Source organism: Nycticebus coucang, chromosome 10 (assembly GCF_027406575.1).
Source record: "Nycticebus coucang isolate mNycCou1 chromosome 10, mNycCou1.pri, whole genome shotgun sequence".
Lineage (NCBI taxonomy): Eukaryota > Metazoa > Chordata > Mammalia > Primates > Lorisidae > Nycticebus > Nycticebus coucang.
This window is the reverse complement of record NC_069789.1, coordinates 109,004,973-109,025,283: the sequence shown is the minus strand read 5'-3', so window position 1 is coordinate 109,025,283 and position 20,311 is coordinate 109,004,973. Positions and strand designations below refer to the sequence as shown.

Sequence of the window (20,311 nt, the reverse complement as noted above, 5' to 3'; positions counted from 1 at the left end):
ATGATGGAGAAATTAAATACTTTAATGACATTCACATGTTGAAGAAATTTGCCATAACTAAACCAGCTCTCCAGGATATTCTCAGACCCATCCTTCATAAAGACCAGTGTAATTCTCCACCATGATGGTAAACCCACCCAAAAAATTTTGATCAAATTCCAATTTCCACAGTCACAAAAGGATTAAAAATGTCCACTGGACTCTCGAAAGGCTTATTAATATTCTCAATTAATGTGAATGGTTTAAATTGTCCTCTAAAGATGCACAGGTTGGCTGTCTAGATACAAAAACTCAAGGCAGATATCTGCTGCATGCAAGAATCTCATCTTACCTTAAAAGACAAATATAGACTCAAGGTGAAGGGATGGTCATCTATATTCCAGGCAAATGGAAAGCAGAAAAAAGCAAGCATTGCAATTCTATTCGCAGATGCAATAGCCTTTAAACCAACCAAAATAAGGAATGATAAGGATGGACACTTCATATTTGTTAAAGGTAATACTCAATATGATGACATTTCAATTATTAATATTTATGCACGCAACCAGAAGGCACCTCAATTTATAAGAGAAACTCTAACAGACATGAGCAACTTGATTTCCTCCAGTTCCATAGTAGTTGGAGATTTTAACATCCCTTTAGCAGTGCTGGATAGATCCTCCAAAAAGAAGCTAAGAAAAGAGATTTTAGACTTAAAATTAACTATTCAACATCTGGACTTAACAGACATCTACAGAACAATTCATCCCAACAAAACTGAATACACATTCTTCTCATCAGCCCATGCAACATACTCCAAAATCAACCACGTCCTAGGCCACAGATCTAACCTCAGAAAATTTAAAAAAATAGAAATTATTCCTTGCATCTTCTCAGACCATCATGGAATAAAAATTGAACTCAATAACAATAGGAACCTGCATACCCATTCAAAAACATGGAAGCTAAACAACCTTATGCTGAAGGATAGATGGGTTATAGATGAGATTACGTAGGAAATAACCAAATTTTTGTAACAAAACAATCAAGACATGAATTATCAGAACCTCTGGGATACTGGGAAGGCAGTCTTAAGGGTGAAATTTATAGCACTGCAAGCCTTCCTCAAGAAAGCGGAAAGAAAGGAAGTTAATAACTTAATGGGACATCTCAAGCAACTGGAGAAGGAAGAACATTTCAACCCCAAACTCAGCAGAAGAAAAGAAATAACCAAAATTAGAGCAGAATTAAATGAAATTGAAAACAAGAGAATTATACAACAGATCAATAAATCCAAAAGTTGGTTTTTTGAAAAGATCAATAAAATAGTAAACATTTGGTCAACCTAACCAGGAAAAAAAGAGTAAAATCTCTAATTTCATCAATCAGAAATGGTAATGATGAAATAACAACAGACCCCTCAGAAATTCAAAAAATCCTTAACAAATACTACAAGAAACTCTAAGAAATACGAAAATCTGAAAGAAATGGACTAATAACTGGAAATACGCCACCTACCAAGACTTAGCCAGAACGAAGTGGAAATGTTGAACAGGCCTATATCAAGTTCTGAAATAGCACCAACTACAAAAAATCTTCCTAAAAAGAAAAGCCCAGGACCAGATGGCTTTATGTCAGAATTCTACCAAACCTTTAAAGAAGAACTAGTACCTATATTCCTAAACCTCTTCCAAAATATAGAAAAAGAAGGAATATTACCCAACACATTCTATGAAACAAACATCACCTTGATCCCCAAACCAGGGAAAGACCCAACAAGAAAAGAAAATTATAGACCAGTATCACTAATTAATACTGATGCAAAAATACTCAATAAGATCCTAACAAACAGAATCCAACAACACATCAAAAATATTATACACCATGACAAGTGGGATTTATCCCAGGGTCTCACGGCTGGTTCAATATACATAAATCTATAAATGTAATTCAGCACATAAACAGACTAAAAAATACGGACCATATGATTCTTTCAATTGATGCAGAAAAAGCTTTTGATAATATCCAGTATCCCTTCATGATCAGAACACTTAAGAAAATTGGTATAGAAGGGACATTTCTTAAATTGGCAAACCCACAGCCAATATCATATTGAATGGAGTTAAATTGAAATCATTTCCACTTAGATCAGGAGCCAGGCAAGGTTGCCCATTGTCTCCATTGCTCTTTAACATTGTAATGGAAGTTTTAGCCATTGCAATTAGGGAAGAAAAGGCGATCAAGGGTATTCACATAGGGTCAGAAGAGATCAAACTTTCACTCTTTGCAGATGATATGATCATATATCTGGAAAACACTAGGGATTCTACTACTTTCAGAAGTGATGAAGGAATACAGCAATGTCTCAGGCTACCAAATCAACACCCATAAATCTGTAGCCTTTATATATACCAACAATAACCAAGCTGAAAAAACAGTCAAGGACTCTATTCCTTTCACAGTAGTGCCAAAGAAGATGAAATATTTGGGAGTATACCTAACAAAGGACATGAAAGATCTCTGCAAAGAGAACTATAAAACTTTAAGAGAAGAAATAGCTGAAGATGTTAACAAATGGGAAAACATACCATGCTCATGGCTGGGAAGAATCAACATTGTTAAAATGTCTATGCTACTCAAAGCAATATATAATTATAATGCAATTCCCATTAAAGCTCCATTGTCATATTTTAAAGATCTTGAAAAAATAATACTTTGTTTTATATGGAATCAGAAAAAACCTCAAATAGTCAAAACATTACTCAGCAATAAAAACACAGCAGGAGGAATCACGCTACCAGACCTGAGACTGTACTATAAATTGATAGTGATCAAAACAGCATGGTACTGGCACAAAAACAGAGAAGTAGATGTCTGGAACAGAATAGAGAACCAAGAGATAAATCCAGCTACTTACCGTTATTTGATCTTTGACAAGCCAATTAAAAACATTCAATGGGGAAAAGACTTCATATTTAACAAATGGTGCTGGGTGAACTGGCTGGCGATCTGTAGAAAACTGAAACTGGACCCACACCTTTCACCATTAACTAAGATAGACTCTTACTGGATACAAATTTAAACTTAAGACATGAAACTATAAAAATACTTGAAGAAAGTACAGGAAAAACTTTTGAAGGAATCGGCCTGGGTGAATATTTTATGAGTAGGACTCCCCAGGCAATTGAAGCAGCTTCAAAAATACACTACTGTGACCTGATCAAACTAAAAAGCTTCTGCACAGCCAAGAACATAGTAAGTAAATCAAGCAGACAGCCCTCAGAATGGAAGAAAATATTTGCAGGTTATACCTCTGATAAAGGTTTAATAACCAGATCCACAGAGAACTCAAACGTATTAGCAAGAAAAGAGCAAGTGAGCCCATCTTAGCGTGGGCAAGGGACTTGAGGAGAAACTTCTCTAAAGAAGACAGACACACGATCTACAAACACATGAAAAAACACATGCTTATCATCCTTAATCATCAGAGAAATGGAAATCAAAACTACTTTGAGATATCACCTAACCCCAGTCAGAGTAGCCCACATAACAAAATACGAAAACCAGAGATGGCGTGGATGTGGAGAAAAGGGCACACTTCTACACTGCTGGTGGGAATGCACACTAATACGTTCCTTCTGAAAGGAAGTTTGGGGAATACTTACAGACCTAAAAATAGACCTGCCATTCAATCCTATAATTCCTTTACTAGGTTTATACCCACAAGACTAAAAATCACAATATAACAAAGACATCTATACCAGAATGTTTACTGCAGCCCAATTCATAATTGCTAAGTCATGGAAGAAGCTCAAGTGCCCATGGACCCACGAATGGACTAGCAAATTGTGGTACATGTATACCATGGAATATTATGCAGCCTTAAAGAAATATGGAGACTTTACCTCTTTCATGTTTACATGTATGGAGCTGGAACATATTCTTCTTAGCAAAGTATCTCAGGAATGGAAGAAAAAGTATCCAATTTACTCAGCCCTACTATGAAGCTAATTTATAGCTTTCACATGAAGTCTATAACCCAACTATAGCGAAGTCTATAACCCAACTATAGCACAAGAATATGGGGAAAGGGCCAGGGAGGGGAAGGGAGGGGGGAGGTTAGGGTGGAAGGAGGGTAATGAGTGGGGCCACACCTATGGTGCATCTTACAATGGGTACAGGTGAAACTTACTAAATGCAGAATAGAAATGTCTACATACAATAACTAAGAAAATGCCATGAAGGCTATGTTGAACAGTTTGATGAGAATATTTGAGATTGTATATGAAACCAGCACATTGTACCCCTTGATTGCACTAATGTACACAGCTATGATTTAACAATAAAATAAAATAAAATAAAATTGTATATTGCTTTGGGTAGTATTGACATTTTGACAATGTTGATTTTTCCCAGCCATAAGCATTATATGTTTTTCCATTTGTTAACATCTTCAGCTATTTCTTTTCTTAGAGTTTCATAATTGAGTTTTCTTTATAGAGATATTTCATGTTCTTTGTCAGAGTAACTCCCAAATATTTCACCTTCTTTGGTGCTACTGTGAATGGAATAGAGTCCTTGATTGTTTTTTTAGCTCGGCTATTGTTGGTATATATAAAGGCTACAGATTTCTGGGTGTTGATTTTGTATCCTGAGACATTACTGTATTCCTTGATCACTTCTTAGAGTTTTATAGTAGAACCTCTGGTGTTTTCCAGATATACAATCATATCATCTGCGAAGAGTGAAAGTTTGATCTCTTCTGACCCTATGTGAATACCCTTGATTGCCTTTTCTTCCCTAATTGTGGTGGCTAAAACTTCCATTACAATGTTAAAGAGCAATGGACACAGTGGGCAACCTTACCTGTTCCTGATCTAAGTGTAAATGATTTGAATTTAACTCCATTGAATACAATATTGGCTGTGGGTTTGCTGTAGATGGCCTCTATTAGTTTAAGAAATGTCCCTTCTATACCAATTTTCTTAAGTGTTCTGATCATGAAGGGATGCTGGATATTATCAAAAGCTTTTTCTGCATCAATTGGGAGAATTATATGGTCTTTTATTTTTTAGTTTGTTTATGTGCTGAATTACATTTATAGATTTACATATATTGAACCAGCCTTGAGACCCTGGGATAAATCCCACTTGGTCATGGTGTGTAATTTTTTTGATGTGTTGCTGGATTCTGTTTGTTAGGATCTTGTTGAATATTTTTGCATGAGTATTCATTAGTGATATTGGTCTGTAATTTTCTTTTCTTGTTGGGTCTTTCCCTGGTTTAGAGATCAAGGTGATATTTGCTTCATTGAATGTGTTGGGTAGTATTCCTTCTTTTTCTATATTTTGGAAGAGGTTTAGTGATATAGGCACTAGTTCTTTAAAGGTTTGTTAGAATGAAGCCATCTGGTCCTGGGCTTTTCTTTTTAAACAGATTTTGTATGGTTGATGCTATTTCAGAACTTGATATAGGCCTGTTCAACATTTCCACTTTGTTCTGGCTAAGTCTTGGTAGGTGGTGTGCTTCCAAGTATTAGAAATTGTTCGTTCAGATTTTCATATTTCTGAGAGTAAATTTTCTTGTAATATTCGTTAAGGATTTTTTGAATTTCTGAGGGGTCTGTTGTTATTTCATCTTTACCATTTCTGATTGATGAAATTAGAGATTTTACTCATTTTTTTTCTGGTTAGGTTAGCTAAAGATTTATCTATTTCATTGACCTTTTCAAAAAGCCAACTTTTGGTTTATTGATCTGTTGTATAATTCTTTTGTTTTCAATTTCATTTAATTTGCTCTAATTTTGGTTATTTCTTTTCTTCTGCTGGGTTTTGGGTTGGAATGTTCTTCCTTCTCCAGTAGCTTGAGATGTCCCATTAAGTTGTTAACTTCCTTTCTTTCCGTTTTCTTGAGGAAGGCTTGCAGTGCTATAAATTTCACTCTTAGGACTCTCTTTGCAGTATCCCAGAGGTTCTGATAATTCGTGTCTTGATTGTTGTTTTGTTCCAAAAATTTGGTTATTTCCTTCTTAATCTTGTCTGTGATCCATCTATCCTTCAGCATAAGGTTATTTAGCTTTCATGTTTTTGTATGAGTATGACGATTCCTGTTGTTATTGAGTTCAACTTTTATTACATGATGGTCTGAGAAGATTCAAGGAATAATTTCTATTGTTTTAAATTTGCTGAGGTTAAACTTGTGACCTAGCATTTGATCGATTTTGGAGTATGTTCCATGGGCTGATGAGAAGAATGTGTAATCAATTTTGTTGGGATGAATTGTTCTGTAGATGTCTCTTAAGTCCACATATTGAATGGTTAAACCTAAAATTTCTTTTCTTAGCTTCTTTTTGGAGGATCTATCCAGCACTGCTAAAGGGGTGTTAAAATCTCTAACTACTATGGAACTGGAGGAAATAGAGTTGCTCATGTCTGTTAGAGTTTCTCTTATAAATTGATGTGCATTCTGGTTGGGTGCATAAATATTAATAATTGAAATGTCATCATATTGAGTATTACCTTTAACAAATATGAAGTGTCCAATCCTTCCTTATTTTGGTTGGTTTAAAGCCTATTGCGTCTGCAAATAGGATTGCAACAGTTGTTTTTTTCTGCTTTCCTTTTGCCTGGAATATAGATGACCATCCCTTCACCTTGAGTCTATATTTATCTTTTAAGGTAAGATGAGATTCTTGTATGCAGCAGATATATGGCCTGACTTTTTGTATCTAGTCAGCCAACCTGTGCCTCTTTAAAGGACAATTTAAACCATTCACATTAATTAAGAATATTGATAAGGCTTTCAAAAGTCCAGTGGACATTTTTAATCCTTTTGCAACTGTCGAAGTTGGAATTTGATCAAAACTTTCTGGGGGAGTTTACTTTTGTGGTGGAGGATTATTACGCTGGTCATTATGAAGGATAGGTCTGAGAATATCCTGGAGTGCTGGTTTAGTTATGGCAAATTTCTTCAGCATGTGAAGGTCATTAAAGTATTTAATTTCTCCATCATAAATGGAACTTAGTTTAGCCAGATACAGGATCCTGGGTTGAAATTTATTTTGTTTTTGGAGATTCAAAGTCAATGACCATCCTCTTCTGGCTTGAAAGATTTCAGCAGAGAGATCTGCAGTTATTCTAATATTCTTCCCCTTGTGGGTTATGGTTTTCTTATGTCTGGCTGCTTTCAGAATTTTCTCCTTCTTATTAACTTCAGTGAAATTGATTCTGAAGTGTCTGGATGATGTCTTATTCAGGTTGAGTCATGCTGGAGTTCTGAAATTGTCTGAATTTCAGAATCTCTTGGCATGTCTAGAAAGTTCTCCTTCATAATATCATGAAGAAGAGCCTCTGTGCTTGTGAAGCCACTTCGTCACTTTTGGGGATCCCTATAAGCTGAATGTTTGTTTTCTTTGAATTATCCCAGAGCTCTCTGAGAGAGTGATCTGGTTTTTCCCTCCATTTCTCTTCCTCTTTGAGAGTTTGTGAGAATTCAAAAGCTTTGTCTTCAATGTCAGAAATCCTTTCTTCTGCTTGTTCCATTCTGTTAGGGATTCTACTGTATTTCTCAGATCTTTGAGGGCTGCAACTTCTTGTCTCAATGTGTCAAAATGTTTCATCATTTTGTCTTTGAATTTGTTGAATTCTTGAGATATCTTTTGGATTGCTGCTTGAAATTCTAATTCAATCTTATTTGGTATCCAGATTCTGAATTTGATTTCTGACATCTCAGCCATTTGTTTATGCATGGGATCTTGTGCTTTGTCTGCTTTGTTGCTATTTGGGGGAGTTGATCTACTCTGATTATTCATATTGCTGGAGTTTTTCCATTGAGTCCACCCCATTATTGTTTTTCACTATTGCCTCAGGCTGTCCTCAGAGTTGGGGAGGTGTCTCTCCAATAGTGATCCCCAGTGGGATCCCCAGTGGAATCACTATTGTTGCTGGATCTTTCTAGGGAGTGACCCTGTGTAGCTCCTCTGTGACTGCCCCAGCCAGGGTGTTCTGGCTGTGGGAGCAGCTCTGGAGTGTGGCATACCCAGATCCAGCAACAGGATGGGGGATGGTGCACACAGTTCTGGGAGTACCTGGCGCCCAGTGACTTTGGCATAGAGAGCCCAGGGCTCCAGCAGTCTCTGGCCAGGAGCAGGGCTCTGTGCAGAGGCAGGGAGGGCTCCAGAGGGAGGGCACAGGTCATGCAGCTTCCAGAGTCCCTGGCCATACAGGTGGGGCTGGTGTGGAGGCAGGGAGGATATGGGAGGGAGGATGTGGGTATGCGGCTCCCAGAGTTCCTGGCCAGGGCAGGTGGAGGCCCAGTGGGCACGGGGCATGGGGTTGCCTGGTTGCCGACAGATTCCCTGGCCGGGGCGGGCATCCAGAGGCCTGGCGGGGCCGCACGATTGTTGGTGGAGTCCCTGGCCATGGCATGCGCGGGGTACTGGGCTGTGCAGCTGCCGGCAGAGTCCCTGGTGGGGGTTGAGGGAAGTCTCAGCGTGGCCCCTGGAGTCTCTTGTGGGGGGGTGTGGGCGCTTGGTCTGGCAGACGTGTAGGGGGCACTGCTCAAGGACCTCCTCCCTCAGTCTCAGCAGGGGTTAGGCTTCTGGTTCGTCAGGTAAGGGGGGAAGGGTGTACTGGGAGTTCAGAATGGCAGGGAAGACTTTAGTTCAATTTTTCTGCCTAGCAAGAGAGTGTTCAGAGTCACAGCAGGGTCTCTCTGAGGAAGTAGTTCCCACTTCACACAGCACTCACCTGTAGGTTCAGACAAGAGGTCCACAGTTCACCACTTGTGTGTAGAAAACTCGCAGGAGCAAATGAAGAGAAAAAAAGAAAGGAGACAGAAAAACAAAAACCCCCCACAGCTTCTTGGGGGAGGGGAGGGACCCTTTTCCTTTCAGATGAATTTTGTACCTGAAGGTTTGTTTCTTGGAGTTGCAGCTTGTCTTAGCAGAGGTGACCTGCAGTTATCATATCTCTCTCGGCCAGTCTTGAGCTTAATTGGGCTGTTGCTGGACGTTATCTTTCCTTTTGGATAGGCGCCTCTTTCAGAAGCTGTTTCCAGTCGGCCATCTTGCCCCTCCCCCCGTGCCCCCCCCAAAATGATTTTTGATCATCTGGGTATTTGACCTCTATTTTGATTGCATGAAAATTTATAACTGAAAGATTGAGTCACATACCCAAGGTATTATTAAATACTGTTCCTCAATAACTAAATTGAAACTCTCTCTATATTTTTTATTTCTGATTAACATGAGGGTGCATATGATGAGGTCACACTGTTTGCATTTGAAGTCCAAGTTGTAGTTGAGCCCTTCCCCCATGAGGTGTGCTGTATATCCCTATGGTTGTGCCTGTTAGGTGGGAACTTACTGAAACCTCTTATCCCCTCCTTTTGAATTTAATTGTATTTTTCTCTTGTGTGGACTTGTGGCTGTTCCTCTATTAGTTTCAACTTAGTATTGAGAGAAACTTTTCTTTTTTTTTTCCTTTCTTTTCTTTTCTCTTCCTTGTTTTCTTTATTTTGACAAAGTCTCACTCTGTTGCCCTTGTTAGAGTGCCTTGGCTTTGTAGCTCACAGGAACCTCAAACTCTTGGGCTCAAGAGTACAAATGTCTTGCCTCTTACCTTAGCATCCCAAGTAGCTGTGACTACAGGCATTCCCCAAAACACCTGTCTATTTTATTTTATTTTTTTGAGACAGAGAATCTCAAGCTGTTACCCTGGGTGGTTAGAGTATATCCTAGCTCACACCAACCTCCAAATCTTGGGCTCAAGTGATCCTCTTGTATCAGTTTTTCTTTTCTTTTCTTTTTTTTTTGTAGAGGTAGAGCTCACTTTATCACCCTCCGTAGAGTGCCATAGCGCCACACAGCTCACAGCAACCTCCAGCTCTTGGGCTTAGGTGATTCTCTTGCCTCAGCCTCCCTAGTAGCTGGGAATACAGGGACCTGCCACAATGCCTGGCTAGTTTGTATTACAGTTTATCCAGGGTGGAGTTTGAACCCACCACCCTCAGCATATGGGGCCGGTGCCTTATCCACTGAGACACAGGCGCCACCCCACACCTGGCTATTTTTACTGAAAGACTTGCTCAAGCTGATCTCAAACTCCTGAGTTCAATGGTACATTCACCTCAACCTCCCAGAGTGCTTTTGAGCCCAGGAGTTTGAGGTTGCTGGGAGCTATGATGATGTCATGGCAGTCTAGCCTGGGCTATAGTGAGACTCTGTCTCCAAAACAAGGAAGCAAGAAAGCAAACAAAAACAGAAAGTGCTTGGTGGACTTGCAAACAAGATGATCAGAGAGGACAGGACAGAGTGAACAATAAGAATAAAATTAAGAGATAAAGTTAGAAAGCAAATTAGGAGCCAGGTCATATGGAGCACCCTGGGTCACATGGAAAACCTTCACAGATCAGTGTAAATGGGGTGGAAAATTGAGGGTCTTGACCAGGTTTGTACATGTGGTGGCACATACCTTACCCCATTAGGTGGCCTGTCTAACGCCTGGCCTCTGTGGTTCTGAAACATGCCACTTTGAGCCACGTGGAGACAGATGCAAAAGAATGGAGACCTGTCTGATCACTGCCCTTCCCAAAGGTGCAGCCCTCACCCCTCTCACCCTAATTTGAACTCTGAGAATTGGTATAGAGTGAGATTAAGAGCAGAGGGATCCATTTATTTCCTATTCTAGGTAGAGTGTCTTCTCATTTGTTTGGGACTGATTTTATTTAAAAGAGGCATGTCTTAGAAAAAGAGGTGGGCTTATTTCATTTCCAAGTTCTCCTTACAGCTTGATGCGCTGTGACTTGCAAGCTAGTGTGTGTCCAGAAATTGCCTCCATCCTCATCAGCAGCAAGAAGCTAAAAAAACTGACCTTATCCAACAATCCTCTGAAGAACGACGGGGTGAAAATACTGTGTGATGCTCTGTTCCACCCAGAATGTGTCCTTGAGTCACTGGGGTAAGGGGACTTAGACAAGCCCACCACAGAGAAGTCCACATTTGGGCTTGAATGTCTGGGCATTCGGTCAAAGAATGAGGGAGGAGAAAAGTATAGCAACGTGCAGTTACTGAAAATGTGGTATTTTGAGTGGGACAGGTCTGGGTTAATATTCTGCATTGACAGCTTGTTAGAAGCACGATATTGGCAAAAATGCTTTAGGTTCATTGGAGTTTTTACTGCCAACTTGTATTCCCCAATCTGGAGAACAAAGTCACAGCAATAGCAAACTTAAGGCTTTGGAGAGGAAGTTAAATATAGTGATAAGGATATTACGAGTGTGTTTCCTGGACCGCAGCAGCCCTGCTCCCTACATAAGAGTGGGGAACTTGCATTGCCAACCCCAGTCCAGTTTACCTTCTGCCCCCCTGCAGAAACCAAAATCTGGTGTGGTTATTGACAATTTTTTTTTAGCTATTAGAAACTAGAAATATAGATTGGAATTGAGCAAAATTTCAACTTATATTAGCAATAAATTAAACCTAAACATAAATTGGATGCTATAAAATGGGTTTGCAGGTCTGGAATCAGAGGTCCACAGAGGTGCGTTCTATGTTTACTTTTTCCTCCATTTTCAACAGTCCCCATGTTCCCTTGTAAGCAGCAAGGTAGCTCTTTGAAAATCACAGTTTTCAAATGGAAAAGAATTTTAGGATTCAAGTTAACCTCCCCTCCCCCAGATAAAAATACGCTTTGTCAAACAATGAGGAAGCAAGGTTATAGAAGTAATCTCTGAAAGATTCTCCAGTTAGTGGACATGGGAGCTAGGTGGTTCTTCTCATGCCCTGCCCTATATTTCCTGTTCTGTATTTTTTTCCCCTGTACTATTCTGGGTGCTTTTTATCTCCACCTCCCAGGAAGGACATAGGAGATAGAGGTGTGTTAGGCTGTGGCAGGAGAAGGCACAGAGACTCTGTGGATTTTGGTGTTGGGGGTGTCACATAATCCCTTTTTGGTAACCCTGGCATCACTAATCCTCCCCCTGTGTCTATGGCCCCACACAGGTTGTACTTCTGCTGTCTCACGGAACAGTGTGTCGCCTATATTGCGAGAGTCCTTATGCTCAGTACAACTCTGAAACATCTAGACCTGTCTGTGAATTGCCTACAGAACTGTGCAGTGCTGGCTTTGACTTTTCCCTTGTCACTCCCAGAATGTCATTTACAGGAGCTGGAGTAAGTCTTCCTGTGGTTCTCATGGGTGACAGCATCCCTGCTGTGTAAGGAGGTTTCCATGCTGATGTTGGCAACAGAAACAAGACTTTAGCAATGGTGGCCAGGCACAGTGGATCACACTTGTCATCCCAGCACTCAGGGAGGCAGAGGTGGGAGGATCACTTGAGATTAGGAGTTCGAGATGAGCCTGAGCAAGAGTGAGACCCTGTCTGTAAAAATAGCTGGGCACTGGGGCAGGTGCCTATAGTCCCAGCTACTTCGGAGGCTGAGGCAGGAAGTTTGAGTGAGCCCAGAAGTTTGAGGTTGCTGTGAGTTAGGCTGAGGCTACGACACTCTAGCCTGACAGAGTGAGACTCTGTTTCAAAAACAAAGGTTTCAGTGATGGTGTCAAGGGTGATAAAGTGTGTGGGAACATGTGTTCCCAACAATAGGCAGCATAAAAACACAGTAAGATTCATTGAGGAAACCTCTTAGCTGAGAAGGATCAGGGTCCACAAAATTCCTCATACCCTCCTCACCTAGAGTTGACATCCGGGCCAACCTCGCTGGACACAACATGCAGAAGTGCTGTGGAAGAAGGGACCCCCAAATGCAGCTCCAACCTGACATACACACTCATGGGGAAGGGAGTCACAGGAACATCTTTATTGGGAAACAGCTCTATTGGAAAGGGGTGTGTTGGGAGCACATCTGGAGGAGACTGCCACATTCAGCCCATGAATATGGCCATGGACATGCTTCTCTGATAAGCTGATTTAGTTGGGTCCAAGGCTGGTGGATTTCCTGAGCTCAGGAATTCTACACCAGCCTGAGCAAGAGTGAGACTCCATCTCTTCTAAAAATAGAAAAACTAGCTAGGCATTGTGGTGTACGTCTGTAGTCCCAGCAACTTGGGAGGGTGAGGCAGGAGGATCACTTCAGACCAAGAGTTTGAAGTTGCTATGAGCTATGATGCCATAGCATTCTACCCAGGGCACAGAGTGAGACTCTGTCTCAAAAAAAGAAAAAAAGAAAAAAACAGGTCATGAAATCATCTCTTTAAAAAATGGCAGCACTGTAGCTTATGAGCTCCAGAACTGATGCACCTAATGGTTTATGTGAGAACATAGTTGATACCACTGTATCTCACCTCTTTTTTTTTTTTTTTTTGTATCTCACTTCTTATGTTGAATTTCTTTCTGCCTTGTAGTTATAGCTTAAATCCATGTTACTGCTTACTTCAATTTGAGAATAGGCCAGTAAGTGGCAAAATAGAAAATTCTGGGGATATTCTAAATATAGTTTTATTGGAACACAGGCATTTGTATGTTGACTACAGACACTTTTGGGCTGTGATGGCAAAGCTGAGTAGTTGTGACAGAGACTGTAGGGCCCATAAAACCTAAAATATTTATTGTATGGTCTATTGCAGACTAAGTTTTTTAACCCTGCATCAGACAATAAGTGCTATGGAAACTGTTTTCCAATTTAAAGTAGATCAGGGTGCAGAAGGTGATTTGCCCATCTTGAGGCAAGGTAACCAACCTCACTGAGCAAAGACTTGGAGGAAGATCCATGCACATCACCAGAGTGGGGCTTCCAAGCAGAATGAACAGCCAATGTGAAGACGTTAGTGTAGAAATGGCCTGCCGTGGTCAAGACTCTTCTTGACCATGAGCCCACGAGGCAGGGTAGAGAAGTAGAATTGCAGAATTAGCCATGGGAAATGTGAATGGAGAAAACCAGATAGCAGGTCACCAGGGACAATGTGGGCAGCTGTAAGGACTTGGGCTACTCTGAGTGAGAAGAATTCTGGGGTATAATTACTTTTATCATAAAAGCAACTCATTTAGCTCTCCTCAATAACATTAGTCTTTACATAAATATTGGAAGAGAGAATGAATGTCAGAAGAGCTTGCCTCAAATAGGACAGGAATAGGACTTCTAGTTATCAGTGTCCTGGGACTAAAATGCTTATAACATTCTGGTGTTAGTTTTTTTCTTTGTTTGTTTGTCAAATCAGGATGCTCAGAGTCTTGCAACCATTGTGTGGGTTAATACGCATTAAGATCATTGGTAATGCCTGCCATGTTGTAAATAAATGTTCTAGAGCTGTTACCACGGCTCTTGTCCCTGTAATGAGTCCGTTCTTGGTGAATGTTAGGAGATAGTTCAAGAACACGTAGCACTTCATAACATAAAGCTTTTGAGACAGGCAGTCATGACTCTAGCTTCTGTTTGTGCTTTTCTTGCAGGCTGACAGGTTGTTTTTTCACCAGTGATGTCTGCCATTATATTGCCTCTTCTCTAATTTCCAATGTTCATCTGCGGAGGCTGGAACTTGGGTACAATAATCTAGGGGATGCAGGAGTAGAGTCGCTCTGCAATGCTTTGCAGCATCAAGACTGCAAGCTCGAGACTGTTGGGTAGGTACCGAGGGACAGAGCTCCCTGCTTGGAGAAGAGAAGAGTGGAAGATAAGATGGGTAGAAAAGAACATGGGCTGGGAAATAATCTCAGACTTCATGGTCTGTGTTGGGGTCAGGGCTTGTGGTTCCCCAAACCCAGTTGACCTGATTTGATTACTTGGCTGAACTAGAAAGTTCAACTGAGGCACAGCAGCAACTGAAAGTAAAAGTGAGTGGAAACTGAAAATGAAACTGGAGCAGCACAGGCAGTGTGAATAGGAAGTAAATGTAGGGAGAGCATCTGGGCACTGTGAGTCTGGGGAGATAAGACTCTAGGCATCTCTGGCTGGTAGGAAGTAAATGTAACTTGCACAAGTTTCAGGGTAACAAAAAGAGATTTTATTTAGGAAGAACAAAGAGAAAGTTTAGAGCACTTCCAAAGAAAGTTGGAAGTGGGTCTTTCTGGTGAAGGAGAAAAGGTGAGAGAGACAGGGACAAAGGCCCACAAGGGTATTGAATTCTCTGTTTGAAATTGGCTGCACATCTTTCACTGGCCTCTCTGCACCTCCAGGCAGTAGTGCCCTTTTCTACTGGTGATTTGCCCATCCCATTGATTGTCTCTTTCTGTTCATTGGTTACCTAGCTGACTTCATACCTACATTCTATGGGCCCTCTAGACTTCCGGACCTCCCATCTTCCTTGAAGCCACTTTCTTTCTTTCTTTTTTTTTTTTATAGAGACAGAGTCTCACTGTACCGCCCTCGGGTAGAGTGCCGTGGCGTCACACGGCTCACAGCAACCTCTAACTCTTGGGCTTACGCGATTCTCTTGCCTCAGTCTCCCGAGCAGCTGGGACTACAGGCGCCCGCCACAACGCCAGGCTATTTTTTTGTTGTTGCAGTTTGGCCGGGGCTGGGTTTGAACCTGCCACCCTCGGCATATGGGGCCGGCGCCCTACCCACTGAGCCACAGGCGCCGCCAGAAGCCACTTTCTTATTGTCCCTTTTCAGTCTGCAATTTGAGATGCTGCCCTAGTCCATGGTGACTCTTTTATGTGAAACTTGTGGAGGGTGGTGTTTGGGAAGCATTTGGCCCACACCCATCTGATCTGCCTGCCCTGGTCTTTCTCCCCAGAGCTGGCCGGTCTCACCTGTGGGTCTCTCTGTTGCAGGCTGGAGGGCTGCATGTTAACCAGCGCCTGCTGCACGACTCTCGCCACTGTTCTTAGCAGCAGCAAAACACTGAAAAAGCTCAACCTGATAGAAAATAATCTGGGTGATGAAGGAATTATAAAACTTATTCAGGGCTTGGGCCACCCATCTTGTGTACTTGAGATGCTCGGGTAAGTTGGATGCTGCTTTCCTTGGTGATGGGGACATGAGATTGTCTAGGGCACATGAGATACAGATCGATGGATCAGCAGTGTCAAATACCAAAAAGAAAACAAACATAAAAACCCAGATCCTAAAAAGGTTAATCGTTTCTGTTGGGAGATTGAGAAGATATGTCAAGGTGTTAAAGCAGAGTATGTCGTTGGTGAGTAAAAGGGGAGAGTTAGTGTTACTTGTGCTTTATAGGAAATTGTTTTTCTATATCTTTAAATATTTTCTATTTTCTTTTTTTTAATTTTTTTTTTTTTTTTGTAGAGACTGAGTCTCACTGTACCGCCCTCAGGTAGAGTGCCGTGGCGTCACACGGCTCACAGCAACCTCTAACTCTTGGGCTTACGCGATTCTCTTGCCTCAGCCTCCCGAGCAGCTGGGACTACAGGCGCCCGCCACAACGCCCGGCTATTTTTGTTGTTGTTGTTGCAGTTTGGCCGGGGCTGGGTTTGAACCCGCCACCCTCGGCATATGGGGCCGGCGCCCTACTCACTGAGCCACAGGCGCCGCCCATTTTCTATTTTCTTATTTGCCCCAGTGGTGTCCTTCATCACCAGAGAAAGGAAATGGCTAATCCTCAGTTTACTATTTCATCAGTCATTCCAAACCCATTAAATTCCTTCTCATAAAGTAAAGATTCTTTTCCTTTCTGTATTAGAGAATTATTGCCATGTAACAAATTACCATAAAGTCAGGAGGTAACCCACATATTGATTTTTATGAGGCTTGTAGTTTTATTCAGGTTTGATTTTTAACAAATTTGTCAGGGAAGAAAGCCCGTAGGGGAGGGTGAAGCCCATGAGGACAGCATCCTCCTTAGATGCCTGATGAGGGGACAGGTCCCTTCTCCTTTTCCCTCCCCATCTAAAGGGGTTTGAGGAGAGAAGTAGGGGAGGGTGCTGGTGCTATCCAGAATAGGGGACCAGACGAGGGATGAGTAAGGGAAAGAGGACATAAGGACCATTTGCCCACATCCACAGCTTTTGGATTCCAGATAGAACTAAAAAATAAGCAAAAACTAAACCATAAGCAGCACCCACCCTCCTTCCCTAACCAGGGCTGCAGTGCAAAGGGAAAAGAGAGGTAAAGTTTAACCAAGGCCATAGCTCACTTGCTCCTGGCCAAGTGGGTGAAGGGCAGGGGCTGCCCAATGGTTTCTGAGGGGGTGGGGGACAATGAAATAAAATGTCAGATAAATTGCACAGGAATCCAGCCTAGGGCCATGGTAAAGCCAAAGGCTGAGGATCACGGCTGCCACCACCGCCACCCTGGGGGCAGTTATTTTGCTATGGCTTTGACACACACACACACACACACACACACACCCTTACTTCATAGTCTGTGTGAGTCTCATTGTCGTCAGAGTCTCTTACAAGACTGCATCTAGGGGTTGGGGTCACATCTGGAGATTCAGCTGGACAAGGAGGAAATCTGCTCCTAAGAGCACAGCTTGTTGGAAGAATTCAGTTCCTGCAGGGATGTTGGGCTGAGGGTCCTGGTGCCTAGGTTGCTGTTTGCTGGAAGACACCCTCAGCTCCTTGCCAGACAGACCCGTCTTTATCAAATTTTGAAGTCAATAGAGTCTGTGAGCAAGGCTAAAGTTATAATTTATTTTTTATTTTTATTCTTTTGAGACAGACTCACTTTGTCACCCTGGTTAGAGTGCCATGGTGTCATAGCTCACAGCAACCTCAAATTCCTAGGTTCAATTGATCCTCTTGCCTGAGCCTCCCAAATAGCTGGAACTATTTTTAGTAGTCATGCGGTTTCACTCTTAGGTTGGTCTTGAAATCCTGAGCTCAAGAGATCCTCCTGCCTCAGACTCCCAGAGTGCTAGGATTACAGGTGTGAGCCACTGCATCTGATGAATTTGTATAAATTCATCAGCGAGGAAGTGACATTTCATTTTTGCCCACCGATTAAAAGCACATCACAAGTCCCATCTAAACCCAAGAAGGGACTTATTCAGGATGTGACTGACACACGTTGAGGACTTCGCAGGAAGGCTTCTTAGAAGCTGCCTACCTCAATTTCTGGTCACACTTTGTTCACAGATTTAGAAACTTCTTCCAGTGTCTAGCATTCCATTTTTACCTGCTTAATTTTCTTAAAGGAAAGCAATATTCAAGTTATTGAATGGTCACTTAGAGATAAAATATACAGATCTGGGATTTACGCACTGTTCTAGTACAGGCAGCTCATTTTCTACTTGACCCTCAATTTTCTTCTTTTTTTTTTAAATTAAATTATTTTTATTGTTAAATCATAGCTGTGTACATTAGTGCAATCGAGGGTTACAATGTGCGGGTTTCATATACAATCTAAAATATTCTCATCAAACTGTTCAATGTAGCCTTCCTGGCATTTTCTTAGTTATTGTATCCAGGCATTTGTATTCTGCATTTAGTAAGTTTCACCTCCTCAATTTTCACAAATGAAAAAAATTGGAATATTTATCTCAGAGTTCTTGAAGATTAAATCAGAATACAGAGTCAATGTGCTTGGGACCTTCCTGAGTGCATTTTTCCTTTTCCTCTCCAACTGATACTTCATGCTAAATACAGATAACGAGTCAAACTTTCAGATGTGTAGAAAACCCCCTTCAAACATGGCCACTTTCCAAATCCCTTATTCTCATTTTCTCCAAGGGCTCTTAATTTTTAATGGATCATATAATGTATTTAGTCTTTTTTTGGTCCAACTCCTTTTATGAGAATATTAGCTCAATAATGGCAGGGATATTTTCCCCTTCATTGTTATAGGTGTGTAATGAAAGTAAATTCAAGAAATTATCATATTTTAGGTTATAAAGGTATTTGTACTTACGTGCTAATTAGGACACTCAAAGACAGGGCATGAAATAAGTAAAAGTTACTATGAATCTTCTTTCTTAATTTGAAGAAACTATATTAAATGTCAGGTGGGTGTGGTGGCTCAGGCCTATAAGCCCCATACTCTGGGAGGCTGAGGTGGGTGGAACTCTTGAGTATAGGAGTTTGAGACCAGCTTGAGCAAGAGGAAGGCCTTGTCTCTACTAAAAATCAAAACTAGCCAGGCGTGGTAGAGCATGCCTATAGTCTCAGCTACTCATGAGGCTGAGGCAGAAGGATAGCTTGAGCCCAGGAGTTTGAGGTTGTGTGAGCTCTGCTGAGGCCACAATGCTCTAGCCTGGGCAATAAAGTGAGATGCTGTCTAAAACAAACAAACAAACAAAATATATCAGATGTTATGAGTATGGGCTCTGACATATGTGTGGGTGTGCCTTTGTTCTCCAGCTATGTAAACAGATTGTAGTTGAAAATTCTCCCTCTCCATGTTAGAATTCATAAAGTCATTAATAACATTATCTGATGTGAGGATGTAGTGAGATATGCCCGTAAAGTTTTGAGTACACAGCAACAGTCATTACTAATATCAACTTTGACCAGTTTTCTCAATGGATCTCTTGATCCAATGCTTAATGGAAAAATCTCTATCTTAGGTTAGTTAGTCTAAAGCAGATTTCCCTTTTTCTTCAGGGGTCGTATGATTGACCTCCTCCCCCAAGAATGCCCAAAGGATGCTATATGGGGAGGTCTTCATTGATGGGACAAAGGTATAATAGAACATGCATTATTATTGTTGTTTTTATTGTTGGAGATTCATTGAGGGTATGAAGAACCAGGTTACATTGATTGCTTGTGTCAGATAAAGACTCTTCCATAATCGTATTCTACCCCCCAAAGGTATACCACCCTCTGTTCTCCCCTCCCCCTCCATTCTTCCCTTATTATTAACAGAATTCTCCCTCTGTGTTTCTTCAGAATTGGAGTAAGTGATTTGAGTGCAGAAACCCAGAGTTTGCTGATGGCTGTTAGAGAAAAAAATACCAAGCTGGTCATTTCATCTTCATTTTCCACTGTAAAGGAAGGCAGACAATTCAACGATTTGCTTGGCTCTGGGAGTCCTCCTGAACTAGCTTCAACAACACCTAACTATCCTTGGCATTCAATATTTTTCAAACTGCCCAGAAGGTTTTCATCCACGATAGAGGAAACTACAGTTTCTAAGCAATCCCTTTAATCATATTCTGCATAAAATGTATTTCACGTGAGCTGTTACTTCCTGGGATGAAGGAAAATTAGTGTTAGAATTTCCCATTTGATTTTTTTTTTGTGACCTTGATCAAGTCGACCACTTTCTTTATAAAAATTGTTTCAATAGAGTAGTAAAAGGACCATATGGAGCAATAAAAGGTTCAAATGCATTGGGAAAAAAGTACAATGCGTGATTCTTTTCAATGGGCTTCCCTGGAGTAACAAATTGAACTGAAGGAGCCATGATCTCTCTCTCTCTCTCTCTCTTTCCCCCTTTTCTTTGCCTCGGGAGTTCAAGGGCATCCCTAGGAATCTC

The 20,311-nt window shown here is 41.2% G+C and overlaps 1 protein-coding gene across 1 annotated transcript in view; it reads left to right on the top strand.

The window, feature by feature from the left end:
- Positions 1-19,981, top strand: part of LOC128596511 (NACHT, LRR and PYD domains-containing protein 11-like) — a 34,182-nt gene extending 14,201 nt beyond the window's left edge. The window contains exons 5-9 of the mRNA XM_053606112.1: positions 10,767-10,937; positions 11,981-12,151; positions 14,386-14,556; positions 15,709-15,879; positions 19,723-19,981. Of these exons, the coding sequence (XP_053462087.1) occupies positions 10,767-10,937; positions 11,981-12,151; positions 14,386-14,556; positions 15,709-15,879; positions 19,723-19,981 (943 nt within the window). The remainder of the gene's footprint in view (positions 1-10,766; positions 10,938-11,980; positions 12,152-14,385; positions 14,557-15,708; positions 15,880-19,722) is intronic.
- Positions 19,982-20,311: the final 330 nt, after the last annotated feature.